General features: G+C 35.1%; 1 protein-coding gene across 1 annotated transcript in view; it reads right to left on the bottom strand.

The window, feature by feature from the left end:
* DNAH12 (dynein axonemal heavy chain 12) overlaps nt 1-23,718 on the bottom strand; it is a 74,475-nt gene that overhangs the window by 40,343 nt on the left and 10,414 nt on the right. Inside the window, exons 9-32 of the mRNA XM_075053481.1 lie at nt 22,580-22,768; nt 21,347-21,497; nt 21,146-21,237; nt 20,702-20,880; nt 18,552-18,687; nt 17,568-17,693; nt 15,739-15,873; nt 14,540-14,733; nt 13,408-13,648; nt 12,058-12,243; nt 11,498-11,698; nt 10,182-10,376; nt 9,834-9,955; nt 9,421-9,703; nt 8,674-8,793; nt 8,131-8,287; nt 7,723-7,895; nt 6,086-6,238; nt 5,431-5,670; nt 4,116-4,361; nt 3,691-3,810; nt 2,842-2,951; nt 1,740-1,923; nt 467-607 (exon numbers count right to left, since the gene is read on the bottom strand). Of these exons, the coding sequence (XP_074909582.1) occupies nt 467-607; nt 1,740-1,923; nt 2,842-2,951; nt 3,691-3,810; nt 4,116-4,361; nt 5,431-5,670; nt 6,086-6,238; nt 7,723-7,895; nt 8,131-8,287; nt 8,674-8,793; nt 9,421-9,703; nt 9,834-9,955; nt 10,182-10,376; nt 11,498-11,698; nt 12,058-12,243; nt 13,408-13,648; nt 14,540-14,733; nt 15,739-15,873; nt 17,568-17,693; nt 18,552-18,687; nt 20,702-20,880; nt 21,146-21,237; nt 21,347-21,497; nt 22,580-22,768 (4,074 nt within the window). The remainder of the gene's footprint in view (nt 1-466; nt 608-1,739; nt 1,924-2,841; nt 2,952-3,690; nt 3,811-4,115; nt 4,362-5,430; nt 5,671-6,085; nt 6,239-7,722; nt 7,896-8,130; nt 8,288-8,673; nt 8,794-9,420; nt 9,704-9,833; nt 9,956-10,181; nt 10,377-11,497; nt 11,699-12,057; nt 12,244-13,407; nt 13,649-14,539; nt 14,734-15,738; nt 15,874-17,567; nt 17,694-18,551; nt 18,688-20,701; nt 20,881-21,145; nt 21,238-21,346; nt 21,498-22,579; nt 22,769-23,718) is intronic.

Genomic DNA, 23,718 nt, shown 5'->3' with positions numbered 1-23,718 from the left:
CTAAGGCCCATTTTCAGAAGTGCTGTAAGGTTACAACATTGACTTCAGAAGTCATTAATTTTGAAAATACAACCCCTTGTGTCTTGGGATTGCCTTTAAATGTAAGTGCCTAAGTTTGTGCAAGTTTTGAAACCGTGGGATTTACATTAAATATAATTAAATGTAATCTTTTAAATTTAAATTTCAATTTTTTATGTTACAAACTTACAATATGGCATTAAGGAAATATATATTTAATGTCTTACAGCAATTAGTTGATTCTGTGATTATGATTCCATTAAAGTCAAAAAAACAAAAACAAAAACAAACAACCAAAAAAAGCTTACAACTTATTACCAAAGCCACTTTGCACTTACTCTTTTCAAATGCCAGGCACTGCTGTTTGCATTAGTGGTTTTATATGTAGAAGAATATTTTCAAAATGTCACATTATTTTATTTAGGCATTTATTTCCACTGACTGATACCTTTTTGTTGTCATCCAGAACTGTGTTCATGCTTTCTATCCACACAGTGTCGATTGGGCCATCAAAGATAACCCATTTGCGTTCAGGAGTCTCAGATAATGCAAATTCTCTGAAAGTATTAGCAATTATACCATCTGTCCACTAGAGGGGGAGAACGTAGGAATGAAAAGTAAGACAGTACACATAGTTCAATTTAAACTGCAAGTAACAGAAAAACCTTCCATTTCCTCTTCATTATTCCTCTCTTTTATTCTTCTCTTGTTCTGCAGAGAGCAGAACATAACTTTGCATTTTCACTGAGGGTCATGCAACATCAGCAAATTTTAAAGTAGTGGTTTTTTCACTTTAAAAAATATTGTAACAAACAGCAACTCAGTTTACAGAAACTTAGAAGTGCTTCTGCTCTATCTTGCATCTGTTTCTCCCCAGAGTCACCCTAAGTTTCACTATTTCACATTCACTTTTTCATACAGTTTTTTCTCCAAACCTACGTTTCACACTTAGGGACCGATGAGTCCGTAAGTTTTTCTAGATAGTTTTTGCATTACTTTGATTATATTGGTTAGGAACAGAGAGAGAAATGAATACAGTTAAATGTGGTATGATTTCCTAGCATAGATGCAACTATATCAGGACAATGACCCTCAGAACGTTATTGTGGTTTTTTTGCATATTTAAGCCTACATAAGTGCATACACACTTGGTACTGTATTTTTTTAATACACTAATTTAAAACAACCCATAAAAGTACTGGTTAAAATAAAACTTATTATTGTGTTCTCATCTGTGTTTAAAATCGTAAAATCATAAAATTATGATTTCAATGGTTTACTATCCAGAATAATGGAGGTCTGACATATACAGGAAAAGGAAAAAAAAAAAGAAAGCACTGGAAATACTACAAAGCAGAAAAAACACACAGGATTATTAGCTTCTAGTCTTGAACGCACACTGGTATGTTTGCTTCTTTTTCTTAAAACCACACCAGTATTTTCATTTATAGCACAGCCCTATAAACGCTGTCTGGAGTCCAGGGAAAAGATGAAGAAATGCTGTCTGGAATTGGGACTTAAAAAACAGAAGCAGGAGCCTTGTAAACTGCTTTTCCTGCCCCCTGAAAATAACTGGGAATGACACCATGAGTTAACCTGAAGTTAGAATATACTTACACAAGTGCACTCATACAAACCCCATGAAAACCACAGCAGGTGAGAGAGGAAGAAACAGATAAAGGTGGGCAATTATTATACACTATTTTAAAAACACACATTACCTCATGGGATACCATATCAAACTGCCCAAAAAGCTGACCCATAGTGATTGATTTGGGATTTACAGTTCTAAAAATTACTTTTTCTTCTTCACCATAACCACGCTCTTTCATAAGAGACAGTGTTTCTGCCAACACATGTAGAACTTTGGTCTTCCCAGAAAAAGATTCCCCTACCAGCATAAAGCTGTTAGATGGAAAAAAAAAAGCTATTAATAAATTTGTCTTGCAATTTAGACTCTTACAGACCACATGAAGGCCAACAGCATTGTTCATATGCTTAAAGCTAATTTTCATTTAATTTTCAAAAAGCAGAGCAAGTAAATCTGGTCGGTATATACAAAACTTCATTTAGGCAAAACCAGTTTATTTGCACATGCAAATCTGATTGCACAGCGACTGTACACAAGTTGTCTTCTAAAACACAGATTTACCACCATGCTAGTTAATTTATTTGCTGAATCAAAGATTACTTTCTAGTTTCTTTTCAGTCTAGACAGAGTTTATAACAAAGTTCTGGAAGAATACAAACAGTAAGCACATGTACTATACTCCCCCCAATAATAATAATAATAATAATTATTATTATTATTATTTAAAAATCATGAAACTATCTTCACCCACATTTCAAAATAACTTTTTTAATCACCCAGCAGAAGGATGCAACTATAACAATGTCACACTGAAAAGACTAATTAATGAGCTGATTATTAATAATCATATGGCTAATGTAATATTAAATATATTTTCTCCACACAGTTGCTATTCACTAATAAAAGCTAGGAATAAAATGGCAGAGATATGATAACTAATATTTTAATATAGACAAACTTTTGCAGTCCTAAGTCTTCACCATACTGATAGCTGCACCTAAAATCATTACACAGGTGAGGCTACTTCTGCTATCAAGAATAGTACAATTCACCAGACATACATTCACAGGAATTTTTGTACATGTAAAAGCATTATTGGTGATCAACTATTGAAATACGAACAGAAACATTTTGCTACCCTTAAGACCTTTTATACTTGATATAAATAACCACTATGGTATAAGCCAAAATTACAACAAATACTGCTTGTGAAACAGTAATGAGAATCTTACCCATGTCTAACAATCATCATTTCATATGTCTGTATCATTTTCTCTATAAAAGCTTTTACAGGTTGGACATTATGTTGAATGCAACATTCACTGGCACATTCCAGAAAATCCTAAAATCAAAATAGATCGTAATTTTATCATTGCTACAATTTAAATTGCTGCCTTGGACTACAGTAGAACAGTTTATGCTCATAAATAAGAGTTTCAAAGTAATTAATGACTGAAATACTATTAATCAGAACATAGCAAACATCCCTGGGGAAAAAAAAAAATCACTTCTGTACTTCATATGCTAGAACAGGAGTTAACTACAATTTTTATCTTGAGAAGGCATATCACCATCAGGAAACCAGCAGTGTGCTTTGGAACATTATGCTTTTAACAAGACTCTAGTATTTACTGGAAATCTTTAAAAAGTTAATCTACTTTGTCTTTTCCAACATGCTCCTCTTTTTCCCAACTATCCTCCTACAAAGGAGCTATGCTTTAATTGTTGCTATAAACAAAAGAAAATAAAACCACAAAGCTTAATCTCACTTAATTATGTCCAAAAATTAGGAAAGAAATCAGCAAAAGACTCTAAAATTTGGTAAAATCACAGATCAATTTCCAATCTGTAGGATGCCTTACACAACCCTTCTGGATGCAAGGGAACTCAGTTGTGGATTATACTCAGAACAGATACAAGAATTTTCTTTGGTACTAAGTTTCATTGCAAACATTCAGCAGCTTTCCTTATCTTGCAATAGCTCACAAATTACTGTATTAATTACACTTAGTTAAAAAAAAAAAACACCACAAAACAACCCACAATGATTTTGACCAAGGAAAAATTACAAGTGTACTTACGTTGTAGTCTGCATCAGGAAGCTTGATTCCAGGAAATAAATCACTAGTTATACCCATGAACAGAGGTATATCATGTGACAAAAATTTGGGCTCATTCACATCCTTAATTGATCTAAGAAGCTAGAGGAAACAAATATACATTCTACTGTTCTTATTAAAAACACCGAATAAACTGTTCAGCAATTAAAATAATCTAATAAGTAATAAAGATTAATTAATTAAATGGTGCCTTTGATAAGTAGTTAAGCGCAACTGTGCAATCATCAGCATTGCACTGGAAAGCACAGCATGTATTTTATTATCTTCATTTCACAAACTAAGAAACATGGATCAGGGATGTGACAAGACATGGTGGAACTACATTCAGAACTCAGAATTACGTGCATCTGTAAAATTCCTTAAGAATTACTCCCTCAGGAACTCACCAATATATCTTCATCTTCCATAGGAAATTTCAATTTTAGATTCCCAGCAGCCACCAACACAGCTTTAACTGCTCGCATACCATAGTCATAGTGATACTGAGAGGAAAGCTGTTCTGAACAAAGCCTGTAGGTCATTACTATCTTCACTGACAGTGACTTAGCATTCAAAAATCCATACGAATAGAGCGAAATTTCTGCTATCAGAGCATAGTTAGGAACCATCATGGCTACTGTTCGGAAAAGAACCTGAAATACATACCCAAAGAAATATCTTTAAGTAATTAGTTGAGGAATGGAAAGTAACTCGGAACTTCTGCAGGTGATGGATCAGTATTCATCCCATCACAGCATTTCTAACTGAAAACAGTAACAACATTTTAAATGAAGTACTGCTTAGTATGATTAGGTAAGCTGTGGATCATTTAAAACAGTTACACTGGTAAGCAGTGGCCTGCAGAACGCTTGGCAGCCAATGAAATAGAAAAATTATCATTGTTTGCAGCTTATGACTCACTAGGAAGCTAATGTAAGCAAGCTGCCATCAAGATCCATCTCAATGTACAATCCAGTGCAGAAAAGACACTTTCTCTCCCAGCTCTTTTCCCTCACCACTGTCTCAAGAATGCAGTTTGTCCCTTACACTGACATATCCAACACAGCAGTAAGCCAAGGAAGGTGTTGTACATGGCAGCTGAGAGAATGCACTTCCTTTCTTTAAGTAATAGCTCTGTGCCATGTTGAGTCTTAAGGAATAGATGCTGTTCCAAAAAGCTCCAGATTACTTTGCTAAAGCCAAGCCTCCTCAATGAAATAGCTAATCTAGACAAAACAATAATTTCAAAGATTTTATTTCATCAGGTAATCTAAGCAAATTCATTACATGTATTAAGCGTAGTTTGCCAACACCTCTTTTAAATAAGACTACAATGAATGCAATGTAAAAATACTTTCTTAAAGCATTCTTGCAAACTATCACTCCATCTTAAAAAAGTTAGCATCCAAATCTTATCATCTACCCACAACCTGACACTTGCCAGTTTACTTGCTACAGTATTACAGCCTTTGCCCTGGAAAAATAATCATGAAAAACTCTAATAGACACAATAAAAAAATATTTCAAATTCCTTAAAAATGAACAAAGTACTTAGGAAAAAAAAAAAAAAGAAAAAAAGAGGCTTAGTATGTGTATATTGTATAACATGTATATGTTTATATTCCAGGTGGTACAGTCTGAATTAAAACCAGCAATACATGTGTCCCTCAATTTTTTAAAAAAATACATTCTTAAGCAGAAGCGTGTCTTTTATTATTTTACCTTCAGATTATCTGGAAGTTCAGAACGTCCTGCGTAACCTGGATTCATAGTAATAGCTACAAAACAGTTGCGGTTAAGTTTCAGTTCAGTTCCTTCAAAAATAAATGTTTCTAGCTTTATCTGTATGGCTCTCTGGATGCAAAGGATTTGCTGTGCCACAACAGACAGTACTTCCAGTTCAATGCGATTGAATTCATCAAAACATGCCCATGCACCTGATGAAGCCAAACCCTTGAAAAACTGCAAACAAAGAAAGATAGCAATAATATCGCTAACAGAATCTTAGAAGATCTAAAAGAAACTAAGAGTATCATGCTGAAAGTTTAATTACATGAAAGACACAATTATGATAATAATATCTAAGCCTGTTTAGAGCAAAGATCAGTGATGTACTGAAGAACAAAGTCTTCTCTTGGTTCTAAAGAAAGCTAAATCAGAAGATCCTAATCCTGTGAACTGTTGTTTCTTTCATGTTTTAATTAGCAACTTAATAGGATTTCGTAAAGCACAGAAAATTAAACCTAAGTAGAGACCAGTATATAGTGTCCAAGGGTAGCAGACCACAGGTGCCACATTTATTTGTCTCTGCAAATTAGGGACCCTACAATTTTCATCCGAAAAAATAAAATACAAAATACATTTATTTTCTATTTACCTTTCCCATTGCCAGGTAATCAAGGCCATCAGAGCAGTTGAAGACAACACACTGAACAGCAAGAGCTTTAGCTAAATCTTTGGTGGTCTCTGTTTTACCTGTCCCTGCTGGACCCTCTGGGGCACCACCGAGGTTTAAATAAAAGGCTCCAATCTAAGAAACAGAAATAGTTTATGGAAATTATTAGTACTTCATTCATATGAAATTATTCTGAATGAAAACGCTAAATTAAATTGCACTAGATATTTTCATAGAGTCATATCTGACATAAAGAGTATAGTTATACTAATTAAAAAATAATCTGAAATTTACTTACAGCTTGGAAATATATACAAGGGAATTGAATTTTGACCCTAGAAGAGTTTAGTTTTATTATCATTGTGACCATAATTGTTACTCAAACTTTATTGGACTCAATTTTTCAGTCCTTGCTTAGATACATCTTTCAAATTAAACTCGATGCAATTACTTGGTTGCTACTCTTTTCTATTCCTGTTTCTCCTTTAATATACTTTTTTCCTCTTTTCTTTTTCTTTCCCACACTGTCCCCCTTTGTTGCATGTGTATTCCATTTACCATTCCATATTCTCTCCCATATTCCATGGAAGTAGGAGGAAAATCTGACAGAAAAAAATAAAGTTGCAGACTCTAAACAAAAACTCAGATGTGTTTGGCTTCCGATCCACAGTTACAGGTACACATCTATATTGACAAGCTCTGGGAATACTGTATTAAGACCTAGGTGGGCAAAGGATGAGACTTCCATTTGCCAGAGTGCCAGGCTTTCAACTGCTTTGTTCCAGGATTCAAGGTCTGTCAGCCTAAAAAAGAAACAACCTACCAGCTGCATTGCCCTCTCACAGCAATGTACCTTGAAGTTTTGACAAACTTACCAAGCATCAGCTACAACCTTACCATAAAAATTGAAGCTACAAAGAGGGCAAAAAAATATCTTCAGATGCATCAGTCAGGTCTTTTCAGACCTTTTCTTTCTTAAACCCTACAGAGTTGGTGATTAGGTCTCCACAGCATGAAAATTACCATCTTACAACAGGAGGAGGCTGAGTGCCTAGTAAAACTTGAAACTCCAGCCACATAAACTGCAGTAAATGATAGTCAGAAAAGCCATATCTGAGATGACTTTGGTAACTTTCAGTTGCCAGGTTAGTTGAGGATAGACCAGTACAATAATAAAAATGTCTAACAAGAGCAGGGATACTAAAATGTGGCCAAACTATTGTACTAGCCTTAGGAACAATATGATCACAAGTGGGTCCTTCTCTACTTTATTTAGCAACCACAGAACATCAGAAAAGGAGTTTGTGTTCTCATAATCTAGACAGCAATAAAAATATTGGGCATTTTTTCTGTTTGTATTTTATTTTAACAAACACATCCACAGCAGAACAATCCACTAATGCTTCAGTCACATTGGTGGGCTGTCCAGATTTGTTGTTACAAGTCAGTTTCACGTTCAATATTCTATAGAAATTACAATCTTTGAAAACTGCATTTTAACAGAAATACCAGAGTCTGACAGCAACTGCAAGCCCTAAAAATATGTCTGTAATGAACAGTGTGAGAAATACTATACTACAGTAAATACAGTATTTAGTAGCACTAGTGGAAGATCATACCAAGGTGCGGTAACACCTGTCTGTAAGAGGAGTAATGACAAGGCGTGGTGAGTTTCCAAGGTATTCATAGGCATATTTTACATTGCAATTAATAATGCAGACACGAACGTTCTCAAATTCCCAATAATATCGTAGTTGTGCAAGCCACTGAAAATCTGTTTCACTCTGCACGCCTGATAAACACAGAATTGAAAGCAATCATAAAAGACATTTTAGGTAACTGGATTTTCTATTAGGTTTAGATTTAAAACAGCTTTGAAATTACTAATGTTGATGCTTACATCCAAATACTCATATAGATATCTTAATACTGTTGTGGTTTAGGCAGCAAAATCAGATTGGTTAACTATTTTTAATTAACTATGTATTAAGACACATGTGAAGAAAAAAGTTTTAAAAGATAATTACCATTTTCAATCATTTCCATTAGGATGTCTCTAGCATGAACATCAATAGTAACCAAGGCACCCAGTGTAGTCCTTGTTTGCTTCGACAGTTTTCCTCTTACCAGCTCTACAATATCATTGAGTTGAAGCTGAAGCGTATCATAATAATCCTTTAAACCCTAAGAGAAAAAGGGTAATTATGAAACTGATTATATGACAGTTTCAAGTGTTCCAGACTTCTTCATATTGACTAAATATCTTAATGGAGATTGCTTATTAAGCTATTCTTTTACATTGTCATGTTTTTGCATCAACTTCTCTCTCATTTACAGTTATTCATTTTTGTTGCAAAGCTACATTTTAATCTATGCTTGCTCTAAACAAGAATATTCAAGTACCTGAATAAAAGGTATAAATCACTGTACATAAACTCATGTATATCAAATGCATATGCTGATCCTTTTTCAAATTTTTTTTTATTGTAGAAAAATATTTAAGTGAAATACATTAGCTGAAATGAAAAAATAATAAAGATTTTTAAAAAAGATTATGCATTACAAAGTACCTGTGGTCCACTGCAAAGAACTTCATGTACCTCACTTGTCCAGAACATTTGAGACACACACAATACTACTTGTCCAGGCCACTCCAGAACCCATCTTTTTCTCTCAGTCTCTAGATACGCCTGAAGAGTTAAATACAGTATACAAATACAGTGCCAGTGCTTACATATCATAATGTAATACAGAAGCATATAATGTGATCCTATTCCTATTCTTTGCTAAAAAAATTATTTTCCTATTTTCAAAGCCCAAACAAACTTTTAAATGCTCTTTTCCCCTTAGATTTGCAATTTGTTATCAAATAATTTTAAAGATTTTTGCAATTATCTTTCCATGTTATGTAAATATTCACAACTTGCTAACTTTATACAAAGAAACATTTCCTGGTTAATGACTTTCTATTAGGAGGGAGCAAACATATTACAAGTGCTGTATTTCTAACTTGTAATTAAATAAAAAAACAGAATAATTTATTTACGTCAGGTGAGATATCCTATAAACACAGTATTGCTGCCAAGCTTTTAAAATAATTTATATTCAGTGTTACAGGAAAACGACTTGATTCTTATTCAAACTAAACTCTTACTTATCTCACTGGCCTATAAATACAAGTCATGTTAAGTTGGTCCTGGCCCCATAACTTCATCAACTCCTGTGTTCAGGAAGAATTTTAGGAAGCCAAGAGACAGCCTTAAAATAAAGAAAGGTCTATTTGTGCCACAATTATTAAAATATTACAAAATCCGTACCATTCTTGATCTAGCAATAACATCGCGTATACTCTTCAGCATAGTATCTTCTACTTGAATTAACCACTTCTCCACTGCACCTCGAGCTTCAGAAGTAGAAATGGTTGAAATCAGTTCTACACACTCGCCTTCAGAACTATACATTGCTTTAATATCCAAATTGGGAAGGAAGTGTAGCTTAGCAATGCCTTCAAAACACTTCTTCAAGTGAGGCTGAACTCTGAGAGGATCCTTAGTCTCTGACAGGATCTCCAACATTTCATCATTGGACAAGAAAAAGAAGCTAAAAAAAAAAAAAAAAGAAAAAAGAAAAAAGGCAAATGTATTATCAAGCAACTTCAAAGGCCGACCTTATTCACAACAAAATAAACATTTAGAATCTTGGTTTTCTAAATAGCCAAAACTCATCATACCGGGGAAAGAAGAGACGTTTTTTCTCAAGATAAGCATTAAGCCCTTTCATGATTTTGTCAAGAAGCTCGTTACAGTTCTGAAGCTTTTCCAATAACCCTATCAAGGAAGTAGCAACAAGAACCTGTAACAACACACACATGCAAACTGTAAGTTATAAATAAGATACTTCAAACAGTAGAAGTTATTTGAATAATGTACAACATGGCTTTGTTCCTAGAAAGCCTAGGCAACTGATGTAGTAGTTCATTGTATATATTCTGAAAACAAAAGCATTGACAAAAAGAAAAAAAAAAAAAAAAGAAAGAGAGAAGCTACTGTTTCATTTTAGTACTGTATACTTCCCTTACCTTTGGGTCTTTGGCACAATACTTCATAATATCTCTCCAGCATCTATCCACAGTCTGAAAGAGTCGCCCCTCTTCTGGCATCTGTTGCATAATATCCTCAGAAGAAAAAATGGGTTCCAAATAAAGCCACTGTGCTTGCACTTTCAGCCATTCATCGATAATCTCCTGAATTTGAATTAAGCGATTTTCCCATTCCTTAATAAATATTTAAAGAATGTTACCTTAATATTTCCAAACTAATAACGTTAGAGAGAATAAATACAGGCAAGGTAGACACTGTGGTACTCTAGTTCCCAAGGAGAAAATAAAAATGTCTAGCAGTAAACAAAACAAAACAAAAATATTTAGAAGTATTTATGTTCTTCCCTGTATACAGATGGCCAAAATATCAGTAAGTTTAACTCACCTGGAAATTAATTTTCCAAAATGCAGTTATCACTTTAGTGTTATGATCTTTTAACAACTTAATGGTTAATTAATACCCAGGAGGCTACCAGCAGCAAATTCTGTTTCATCTCCCCACAGCAAGGAGCTCTTGGTTTGCAGCCTAATTACAGCAGAGGCACAAGAATACCAGAAAGGCCACACTACATCACAGGAGAGATGCAGCCAGCCCAGTATCCTGTTCCTAAAGTGGACAATAGCAGATACCTCTGGAAGAGGCTGAGAGGCTGCCTGTAAAGGGTAAATACCACCGATGTTCACTGAGCCTGCCCGAACATGAAAATTTCCTACATAAACCAATGAAGAACTAGGGAGGGTAACTGCAAAGCAATTTCACTAGCTTCTCTCCTGTCAATAGTCATGGTGTTAGCACCACAAAGACTACTCAAGTCCTGAAAATACAAAAGCAGGTGTAAAGCAATCCCATCATTGTTCTGAGGCCTGATTAAAAAAACCTCCCAGCCCTCAAGAAGTTTCCTTGCCCAGACGAAAACACTATAGTTCAAAATTTGAGTCCACAACTCAAGGATTAAGTCACTAAATGTTCTTATTAACAATAATAAAAACATAATTTCCAGTAATTAAGAAGCAAGGTTAAAGACACTAACAGAAATAGTGGTTTTGCAAAATATGTGAAAAAATAACCACATTCTTTTGGTTGCACTTGAATCTGAATGAAAGAGGGAATTCCAACACAGAAATAATGTAAATAGGACTTATATGAACTCAGAAGAATCTTGCTGAAAAATCAATGAAAGCATTTCATTAATAAGTCAAACAATAAAGCTGTAATACAATTGGCATACTCTTACATTATAGTCATCCTGTAAATAAAACCAGCAAAAAAAAAAAAAAAAGAGTACTCATCGTACCCTGATTTCTTTATCAAATGGTTTAATGAAAGGTGATCCTCTCATTGTCTGAGTTTTTATAATCTGATCATCGAGAACAGCTTGAATCTCATCCACCGCAGACAGAATATGAATACCAGTCTCACGGTACACACTTGTATTGAAGGAAATTGAACCCCAGGTTTCCATCATGGCATGCATTGATTTCTCTAAGGAAAATTCCTATAGTTTAAGAAGAAAATAGTTTATTTTAGTCACTGCATTATTTTTTTCCAGCTCATTAATTCAATATATAAACTTATCTAGCTGAATAACCTATTTTTCTCTAACAGCATAAACTAACTTCCTGTTATTATACTAATCATTTTCTAGTGCACAGAAAGCAGTATGCTCGGGAAATACTAAAAATGTAACGTGAGGTACAAATGTTTACACACTCACTGTTATCATCTACTGGTCCAAAGTCTCACCAAATCTCTTTTGTCGCATAAGGGCAAAGACAAAAAAATTCTAGTAAGCCATAAAAGCCATCACTAAGATACCTGATGTTGTATTTGTCACTATCAAAACTCTATGCTTACCTTGCTTGCACCTACACTTATAGCTTCAAACTCTTCCAAATAAGGGGCTAGATTCTGCTTTAAAACTTTTCTCAGGGTAGTTCCAGAGTCTGGTGTTAAATCATATCCTACTATATTTGACATCTGCTGCCAATGACGAGTTCTCATGCCAGGGTTACAAAAGATAGTCACGGTGGGAATGTTCTCCTAATTGAGGAAAAACATTTATAAGGTAAAAATTGTGATGTGCATGATTTCTTAACTTTTTAATAATCTTTGATGTTGTCCTGGCTTCAGCTGGGGTAGAGCTGATTGTCTTCCTAGTGGCTGGTACAGTGCTATGTTTTGAGTTCAGTATGAGAAGAATGTTGATAACACACTGATGTTTTCAGTTGTTGCTAAGTAGTGTTTGTATACCAAGTCAAGGATTTTTCAGCTTCTCATGCCCAGCCAGCAAGAAAGCTGGAGGGGCACAAGAAGTTGGCACAGGACACAGCCAGGGCAGCTGACCCGAAGTGGCCAACGGGGTATTCCATACCGTGTGACGTCCCATCTAGTACAGAAACTGGGGGGAGTGGGGGTGGGGAAATCGCTGCTTAGGGACTAACTGGGTGTCGATCGGCGGGTGGTGAGCAATTGCACTGCACATCATTTGTATATTCCAATCCTTTTGTCATTACTGCTGTCACTTTATTAGTGTTATCATTATTAGTTTTTTCTTTTTATATTCTATTAAACTGTTCTTATCTCAACCCACAAGTTTTACTTCTTTTTCCCGATTTTCTCCCCCATCCCACTGGGTGGGGGGGAGTGAGTGAGCAGCTGTGTGGTGCTTAGTTGCTGGCTGGGGTTAAACCACGACATATGTGTACTTAAAATTCTGCTGCAGTAGCTGATGACGTGAAAATCTTTTCTGAAAAGTGCAGATGGATCCATTCAATTATCCATTCCATTTCTAAATAATTGTAGTAAACTACTGAAGAAGAAATATAAAACTATTAAGCACAGTCTTAGCAGAAAAGAGAAAAGGAACAATTTTTCAGATATGTTATATTAAATTGGGATTCCATTAACATATAGTCCCATTTCAAAATTCCCAACTACATCCTTAAATGTTTCTCTGCATCAAAAAATTACTTTTCTCCTGTATGTGTCCACTCTTTAACAATTCACAGTCCTAAAACTACAAAGATATCCAAAATCCAATTTTATTAAAATCAATGGGACAGTACAATCTGGAAACGGTGATTCAGAGCACTCTCTGTCTGTAATAATAGGAGTCTCTGACATTGCATCATCTACCTATGCAGACTGCTGAATTTCACATTTGTCCCTCAGCATCAAATATTAATATCCCTCACCTTTTCTTACCTTAAAGTCTTTAATCTGCTCCAGAACTGAAGAACACATTGAAAGAGTTGGATTTGCCTTTGTTTCTTCTTCTGTCTTCTCTTCTGCAGTTCTGTGTTGTGATGTCTTTTTCCACTCCTGTTGAATTTTCTTCTGCTTTTGTTGGAAGACTCTTGACACTTTGTATATCTCTCTCAAAAACTCGTCAACCTCAGCCTCCATGCTTTCCCCATTTAGCTCCAAAAAGGTACCATCCATCCATCTGTGGAAACCACAAAGTTAGAAAACAGAATAACAAACATAGTCCACAAATAATTAATACTTAGTTTTGCAACACACGTGAGATGTAGATTAATAGTTATTTAAATTAGAACAAAGCTCGTTTCCAATTATTGTCATTCTATGCAAAACACTAATGCACAACTACATGTGGCTTGATCACACTCTTCTGTGTATTTGTGTAATTCTCCCAAGTCAGTCATGTACTGAAACCAAGTAACTGCATGGATTGAGAAATTTAAGTTAAGCTCTGGATAGAGATCAACATATGACATCAAAATATACTAGGCCTTTGTATTTTCAAAAAAATCCATACTTTCTAGCCATATCATGTAACTTCCAAAGAGTGTAGGAACTGGTAGACAATCTCACCTAATTTAGACTCAGACATACTACAGTTTTTGTGGTAGGATCTAGCTACCAGATAGCAATGTAATAATTTGAGCACACCTACATAGCATTTTGGACACCTGTTAGGTTAAAAATGGTTTTCATTACATACAGGTTGTGAGCTTTCCAGCTGAACTTCTTCCTTTTCTGCTATACAAAATGGCTTACAACTAACCAAATTTTTTCTTCCTAATATATTTCTTTCACAGAGTTTGTCTTATTATAGGCTTCACCAGCATAACCAATACAGTTAGAATCCAGTATGCGATACACACCTTTGCATTAAAAAAAAAAAGCTGACATTTTTTCTAGCTGAATTAAAAATAACAACCTGATATGTAAGTTATATTACCATTATACTTGGATTGCTAATAATAAATAAATGTTTATAAGAAAACAAATCTGTATTCTACATCTGACATGAACAAAACCAGCATAAGCATTTTCCCTGCTCTCCCTCACTTAGCTTCAGGAGCTGAATTACCTTTTTTCTGTTCGTTGCCATTTCAGTATAAGATGAAAGAGTTTCTGATATGGTTCAATCTCAACTTTTAAGTTGTCGAGGAGTGGAAAGTCACTCAGTTTCCATTTGAGCAGAGTCTCTTCTTTATTAATAAGAGCTATTGTTTCATCAGCCTCCTGTATGCGTTTCTGTAATGCCCTCAGGTCAGCCACATACTGAAATCAAATAATTGTATGTCTTGAGAGAAAACTAAGTTATGCTCTGAACAGCTATCAAAATAAGATATAAAAATATAGTAAGTCTTTGTATTTATTAAAATTTTAGAAAACATGAGTTAACAAGTTGTCGTCTTATCCTTGAGTAGATAAACTCTGAAGAACCCAGATTAACACTAAGAAAAATAAAGTTGGTTTTATCATTACTGAATTCAAGAGTATAAAACCATTTTCAAAATGTTTCAGCTTTAAAATTCACTGTTCCAAGAGGCAGGCATACACTTTTTTATGTACCTGACATATCATATGGGCAACTGGGATTTATTAGCTTAGGATTTCTGTTTTGTGCTTTGAAGTGTTTTTGTTTTTTTTAAAAAACCAAAATTACTACGCACAATTGTGATATCCTCCAATCAAAGCACAAGACATACTCTGGTAATTATAAAATAGTTCTAAAAATTTGCAAAGTTTTGGAATCAGTGGTCTGCTCTTCATTAGCAGAAAAATGAAGTCTTGAGGCTCATAGGAAAAAAAAATCAAATTGCTACCAATCACTCTTTCTAACCTGCTATTTTTTCCTTCAGTTCCTCAATATATCAAAAATAGGGAGGGAAATTCTGATCTCACTGAAGTTACTTACAAATAATGTCACTGGGGCCAGAATTCCATGCTTTCGTAAAGTAAAAAGTAAAAACCAGAGTAAAAAAAAATCATTCACTTTCTACATCTGTAGTATCTCAGTCCTTACTGGGATTACCTATCAGCTAATCTAAGCACAACTTTACAGTAAACTTTCCTTTAAGTCAAATGTTATTGCCAATGTAATGCAAAAAGGGCGGGGGCAGGGGTCATCTTATGAGTTTGCTCATTGTGGCAAGAGGATAATAAATGTTTTAGTTCACATGTTAAAGTAACTGATTACTTTTAATTCTAAGTTTCTTCCATGACCCCTGTGTATTAAACAATAAAAAAACATTTCTACTCATTTTACACTGTTAATGAGACCTGTTGCATGCAGTCCAGTTCTGAGTATTCTTCAAACTCCGTCACAGAACGTGTCAGCTTGTCTAATTCCACCATCAGTTTCTCACATTTATGTATTAGTTCTTGCTCTCCTTTACGTTTAGACTGTTCAATCAGCTACAAAACAATCAATTTATTTTTTTAAATGGAAAAAAGCAATGCAAAAGTGGTTGTAACTCCTTTCAATGATTAACATACACAGTACACCTAAATTAAACATTTAGCACAAACAGACAGAAAATAAACAATACAGATAAGTAATTATCCTTACAGTAACAGAAATTTCTTCAGGAGCTGCTTTTTATATGTCCCATTTAAGTGGTTGCAACCTCTATATGTTAACATGGAACCCTTACCTCAATAATCATAGCAGTTAGGAGTGCCTTAAAGGCCTTCTTCAGCAATCAGACAAAAAATAGTAAAGTATTACAGAAAAAAACAGAGATTTTCTCATCTTTGGGATTTAGTGTTTTATTGCCAGAAGAAGACACCTAGAGTTGTTGAAAGCCAATGCTGTCCCACATGTATCTACTGCTATAAAAGGCAGAAATTCTAGAACATAAGACCACTCCAAAGCACAGGGTCTGCACACAAAGGAGTAATTTTTAAGGTACAAAACAAGAAATCAACTGAGGCAGAGGAGAACTCTTAAGACAAGGACACCTACTGACATGCAAAAATTGTGAAGCAGACAAAGAGAACTTCTCCAAAGGAGGAACCTGTCTTTTCCTACTGCATTAGAATATGAATGGACTCGTATCTGAGAATACGCAGACTGAAAAAAATCTGATATGAAACTATTCTTGTCCTCAAGCTCTAGCACAATGCAAGTTGCTAGATAGTCAACTACAAAGAGATACTCCTGAGGGACTCTCATTAAGTCAGATACACTCTGTACTACTATTTTCATTAAAAAGAATTTAAATAAACATCATGGACTCCCTGTGTACAAGTAGAAAATTAATTTCACTCATTCATTTTTGGGGATTAAAAGAATGATAACATGCAAACAAAATATTTTACAAACATAGCAGTCTCCCAAAAGCTGGGTATGTTTTAAGTCAGAGGCATATTTACTGCCCTTGGACATACTCCTTAGTATTTAAATAAGACTTAGTGAAAGAGAAATCCTCAATTGTGATTTTTAAAGAATAGGTATTTTTATTTAAAAAAATGTCAATTGTTAATTCTGAAACATTTTAAGAAGCAATTATTAGATCTGCGCTAAATTACTATAGAGAGGCAAGAGAACACCAAGAGGCTTGACTTACTGTATCATAGCCAGAGAGAAAGAATGCTAGCAAGAAGAGTACAGACAAGTAGAAAAGAGTAATCTACAGTCACACAGAGAAAATTAGATGTTGCATATTTTCTATTAACGATTGCTACCTAGAAACCACAATTCCCACTGTTCTTTTATTAACAGAACAAAATATCATTTTAACTAAATGAGTTCCTGCCCAGAGCACTAACTCTTATTAAGGGCCTGCCAGTTACATTTTCAGTACTAGTCAACCGCAGTGTAGTGAATTTTCACCTTCCAATGGAATTACCTAATACTGACCACAAACAAATTATAGATAATAAGACTTGCTGAAGGTCTTAAGTTACAGTGAAAATTTTTAAATTACTCCACAAAAAGCCCACTGTTGATATAAAAATCTAGAAATACATTATTTATGCATGTCTAAATTAGTATGGTTCATGTTATATGTGTAGATACATTTAGCCTGCTGAGGAAATAAATAGCTCAAGTAAAGTGAAAAGTCTAACAAGGAAAAATATACCGTAAATTAAGAAAATGCTCTTACATCATCATGCTCATCAAAAATAGGGTTAATCTTCTTTGGCCATAATAGAACTTCTGCATTCAGTGCGATGTCTTCAGGAGCAAATAAAAAAACATCTAAGAAGTAATCCATTTGCCGACAGGACTCCTATAAAAAGAGATTTCACAAAACTTTAGGTATCATAGGTCTGTTTAAAATATAGGGTAGAACAATATTATTTAGAAAGATAAAACAGAAGTCTACATTTCATGGACTCTTCTGAATTCAGAGCTACTTCAGCCAATTGAATATTAATATTCAAAGTACATGTAAAAAGTTATTCAAATCCCTGCCCCATTCGTGAGCTTACTTCTCTAAATATGACTCCTGTGGTCTGTAAATCTACATGCAAAAATCCTAATATTATTAAAAATATAAAAAATAAACGTGTGTTATACAGACCTATTACCAGAACAAAAAATCTGACACATATCATAACATAATAGCAAAAAGCTTCTTATCCAGTAATGTTTTTGGCTGACCCATACCTTACACAATTCTTCAGTTTTGTTCTCTGAGTGCACACAAGTACTACTGCTAATGTAACATCATCTATATTCTGCTCAAAGAGTAAATTGCTTCCTGCTTGTTCAAAGTCATGGCTCTTTTTACACGTAAAAATTCTCTTTACACTTGTGTGTTACATTTTCACAAATAGCTTTTTAAGCAGCCCTGAAGTGCCTAGGTACGAACAATAAACTGAGTGTCTTACAATCTGCTATGATTTATTAAAGCTGCATTTCCTCACTGACATGCAGAACACATAGGAATGGGGAATAAGAAGGAAAGGCATATGGCAAAGAATGAGCTGGACTTCCCACTTCTGTCTGAAGTAACACTGAGGGTACAGTTTATTCATACATGCAGCATGATCAGACAAAAGACTCTGCGCTCCAGAACGAATTCTGTATTTGTATAGGCCAGCATGTTTGGTAAAAGATTAAGAATTAAAGGATAGTCATTTACCTTGATCCTTAACAACAGATCCTGAATACCTTTGGTTTTGACCTTCTTTATGTAAGCTATTGTTTCCACCATTTCTTCTGTTGTCTCAGGAACTTTTAATGCACGTTCCTTAATCGCTTCAAATTCCCTGCATATCCTATAAATTTATTTTACATAAAATATCAAAATTTTAAGATTTTAATGTAACTGGCTTCAAGCACAGATTTAATGGAATTGAAAGTTCAAATTACTTCTCTAAGTATTATGCCCGCACTAACTCTATTACTTTATGAAACTAAATAGGGAATATGACTAAGTCAGTCTAGAAAAATACTGTTTATTAACTTGCAATAATTGATTTGTTTGGATTTTGGGGTATTCTTTTGCAATAAATGCTTCAATTACTTTTGGTAAGTACATGAACTTAAGTACAGTATCATTAGCATACACGCAAACACTTTCCTAGTAAGTATTTTGTCATTCTGGTAATGGGGAATCACTATAAAACTTGACTGTAATTGTTCATTTTAACCAAACAATTTAATATGACTTCACTCATATTTAATCCATACCTCCAAATTAACCTCCTCTTTAACTAATTCGATACCCTTCTATGATAAGGTTCACCCGCCTAGTGGGTGAAGGGAAGGTGGTGGATGTAGTTTTTCTGGATTTTAGTAAGGCTTTTGATACTGTCCCTCACAGCATCCTTCTGGACAAGTTGTCCGACTGTGGGACGAGTGGGTTCATGGTGCACTGGGTGAAGAACTGGCTGAAGTGCAGAGCTCAAAGGGTTGTAGCGAATGGGGCTACATCTGGCTGGTGACCAGTCACCAGTGGTGTTCCTCAGGGTTCAATTCTAGGGCCAGTTCTGTTCAATATATTTATCAACATGTTGGATGCAGGAGTTGAATGCATGATTAGAAAGTTTGCTGATACCAAACTGGGAGGTGCTGTTGACTCTCTTGAGGGATGGGGTGCCTTGCAGAGGGATCTAGATAGATTGAAGCACTGGGCTATGATTAATGGGATGAAATTTAACAACTTGAAATGCTAGATTCTGCACATAGGATGGAGTAATGCTGGGCACAAGTATAAATTGGGAGAGGAGCGGCTGGAGAGCAGCCCTGCAGGAAGGGACCTGGGGGTGCTGGTTGGCAGCAGGCCCAACAGGAGTCAGCAGCCTGCCCTGGCAGCCAAGAGGGCAAATCCCACCCTGGGGTGCATCAGCCACAGCACGACCAACCCGACAATAGAGGGGATTATCCTGCTGTACATTGGTGTACTTGAGTACTGCGTGCAGCTGTGGGCCCCACCATTTAAGGAGGGTGTTCAGGTACTCGAATGTGCCCAGAGGAGGCCAGCAAAGCTGGTGAAAGGGCTGGAAGGCATGTCCTATGAGGAATGGCCAAGGACTCCGGGCTTGTCTAGTTTGGAGAGAAGGAGGCCGAGGCGTGACCTGATCGCTCTCTACAGCTTCCTGAGGAGGGGAAGTGGACAGGGAGGTGCTGATCTCTTCTCCCTGGTGTCCAGTGATAGGAATGGCGGGAATGGTTCAAAGCTCCATCAGGGGAGGTTTAGACTGGACATTAGGAAGCATTTCTTTACCAAGAGGGTGGTCAAACACTGGAACAGCCTTCCTAGAGAGGTGGTCGATGCCCCAAGCCTGTCACTGCTTAAGAGGCATTTGGACAATGGCCTCAATAACATGCTTTAACTTTTAGTCAGCCCTGAATTGGTCAGGCAGTTGGACTAGATGATCGTTGCAGGTTCCTTCAAACTGAAATAGTCTAGTCTATTCTAATTGATCAGTGTTATTATCTGCCATTATCTATGAAAACCTAGAGGTATCTATCATATAATAAGAGATTCTAGCTAGTCTTTCCTTTGACAGTGCAGTATTACTGTATTTCACATTTAAAAAGCCAGAACGGTAATGAAGTTCTTTGATCTTTTAGCTCCTCTGTATCCAAGTCTATTAGTAAGGTCCCCAACTAGTTTTTGAGTCTAAAACAGAGGAAAAAAATACATCAGCTGGTGCAATTTGCATGAGATCATTAGTTAGCCAAGAGTCTTCATTAAACAGGAGTATGGTGTAATTGCATTTCTTCTACATGTTTCTACTATGCATTTAACACATATAGCATTCACAAGCAGAAAATTTTACTTACTTTTCATTTTCCTCTCTGTGATTTGCAACTATTCTGTCCATTAGCACTTTTGCAAAGGTGTATGCCTTACTAGCCAAACCTTGCTTTAAATCCTCACAATTCAAACAGATCATAGGGAAACGAGCCACCTCTGGTAAACTCAAAATTTCCTTCTTGTGGGTGAAGAACTCATCTATGAACTTCAGAAAAACATTAGATTTTACACTTCAGAGCTGTTATTGAAATGCTTGGCTACATAAATAAGTACTACACATTGAAGAAAATAGATAGTATTTTTTTCTATTTACCACAGTCTTTTAGGGAAGAAAACACTTATGTTGTAGATTTGCAGGTAGTTAACATAATTTTTAGCTAAAGGCTAAGCACCTGTTATCCTCTGTTCCCTTTTTATTATTGCTGTATGTATAGTAAAAAATATATATAAAACATAGAATTAAAACTTACAGCAGTATATTCATCAAAACTGTGTTCTTCTGCTTCAAATCTTTCTATCCGTGCCTGTGCAGTTCCATCTACAAGCCAGCCATACCTTTCAACTAGAATTCAATTATATTGTATTAATATTATTATAACACATACACTGTACAGCAAGTTACTTATGGCAAAGAAGTAACACAATTATTTAAACACTCTTCTATCACTCACCATAGTTTTCAAAATATTCCTTTGGACCTTCTAAGTTGCCTCTGATAGACTTTCTCAGTGTAGATGTGGCCCATACTATGACATGATTAGGAAGCTCAGTGTCCAGAGTTGTAGTGTCTCCCATTAGCCAAGAACGTACCGTTTGGATGTTCTAACAGAAGTGCAAGTTCTGATTATTTGAATTTTAAAAAGCAATACAAGGATACATATATTTTAAAAGTAAGTTGCAATCTGCAGAAGACACTGTATCAGAAAAGCATGAGACCCTAATCGTGACCAAGGCCAGGTGCTTCATACACACCTAGAATGACTCTTCCTGATTCAAAAAGTTTAACAGGAAGCATGTAAAACGGACAAAAAATAATTATCCAATTTTATATAAAGTTAAATTCTATCATATGTGCCAACACACAAAACTAAATCCAAAACACTTCTCTGAAAGTGCCATCATGTATGATTAAAGGCCCATACTCAGTCCACAGGGATACATCTAAAGCCGCCAGAAAGGCTGTCTTCCCTGGAGTCACAGATTGGCGCACAAGACAGAAATCTTTAGATATTGTATATATTAGTTGTTAGAGATCTGAGGCTTTTCTTTTTCTTAGAAAGAAAAGGACTATCAGCTCTAATTTTCCTTGTCTTTCTCTGGGGATCTTAATTATTAATGCAAGTTTATTGTAAATCATCACACATATAAATAAGGTGCTAATTATATTTCTGTGCAAAGTGATAGTTCACAGAAAGTATACACTGCAAACCTACTTGATTTTCAATGTTAAAAATAAATACATAAATAAATTAGAATATGTGCTTACTTGTACTTAAAGTACTCTCAGGTTTTCTAAACATACCACAGAAGAAAACAAAAAGGTTATCTTCTAGCTAGTTTTCTTTCCTGGGTAAGTTTTCAGCTTGAATTCTATTTAATGAACAAGCAGACAATCAGTGTGTAGACACACACACAGATTTGCAGATTAAAACTGCAGACTGAAACAATCAGCAGCAGGTGTACCATTTTTTTTATGAATAAGGAATAACAAAATGAGTTTCAGAGCCTGGAGTTCCGCTGGGCATCAAGATTCATGATGTGACCTGCAGAATGCTCATGAAAAATAAATACTTCAGGTTTCATTCTGCTTCTCATTACCGTGGTAGTCAGAGTCCTAAATTACTAATATTTTCATGTACTGCGCAACTTAGCAGTTACATATTTAAATAAAGATAAAAGCATACCTGGAGAGTCTGTCCTATACGACTTACTATAAACAGAATTGCTTCTTCTAGGTCTTGGAAGCTTGGATAAAACTCCATTTTCTTTTCATCAAGAATCAATTCCATCTTAAATAAAGGTAGACAATTTCTGTCTTCAGGATCAAAAAGTTTCACGAAAGCTTCAACTGTTCTTCTTAATAATTCTTTCAGCTAGGTATTAACATATATCACATATTAGTTGAAAGAACAGAAAGCCCCATCCTGCTTTCCCTTCATTTAGCAAGCCAGTATTTCCATTCATTTTAGTACTTTTGGCCTGATTCATGGATAACTGAAGTAGTGTGAATTTTTCCGATGACTATAGTGGGTATTAGTCCCAACCCTTAAAAATGTAAACTAATGAACAAGTAAACAAACATTTCAGTAAAGCCCATGCATCTATTTTTGCTACAAAAGTAAATCTATTACTAATACATGCTTTAAGTACAAATGAAATTATGGAATGCACTTTCCTCTGACTACTTTTTTTTTTTAATATGACAATGATTTCATTAGACTATTGTACTATTACTTTTCTACTAAGTAAATAAATGTTTAATCCTAAAAATTATTGCCTTCTCAAACTGCTGAACATACATATTCCCACTGATTATTATATTGTTAAATGCTTTAAGTTAATTGGCAGTCAATGGATTTTTAATTTTCAGTAAACCAAGAACTTTGAAAAACAATTGTCTCAGTCTGAAATCAGTGATTTCATTTGAATGTTCTCTTTTTATTATTATTAGGAAATAAAACAATTGGAAATTCCTTAAAACAAAAAAAATTAACTGAGAAACACTTCATATAACTTCCATCTTGATATAAACAATCAGGGAGAAAAAAAAATTAACTCGCAAAGCACTGTGGTATCATTTTCCACAGAACAAAAAAGTGTTTGGAAATTTTGCAGAACCATAGCCACTTGCACACACGTTGGTAGAGCTGGACTTTCAGTCTGGTTTTGTAAGTATGTTTACTCTCAAGGGAAAGAGACCAGGTTTTGTTCATTTTGCTAATACATGACATAACTGTAGTGCCAAGATTGGCGATAGGAAGGGTCCTGAGAATACTGAGATATTTCCTTCTTTAAGCTAATTACACTGTAGCTGGTAGAATGA

Source organism: Buteo buteo, chromosome 21 (genome assembly GCF_964188355.1).
Source record: "Buteo buteo chromosome 21, bButBut1.hap1.1, whole genome shotgun sequence".
Classification (NCBI taxonomy): domain Eukaryota; kingdom Metazoa; phylum Chordata; class Aves; order Accipitriformes; family Accipitridae; genus Buteo; species Buteo buteo.
Note: the sequence above shows the minus strand (reverse complement) of the source record. Positions and strands in the feature narration are given on the sequence as shown.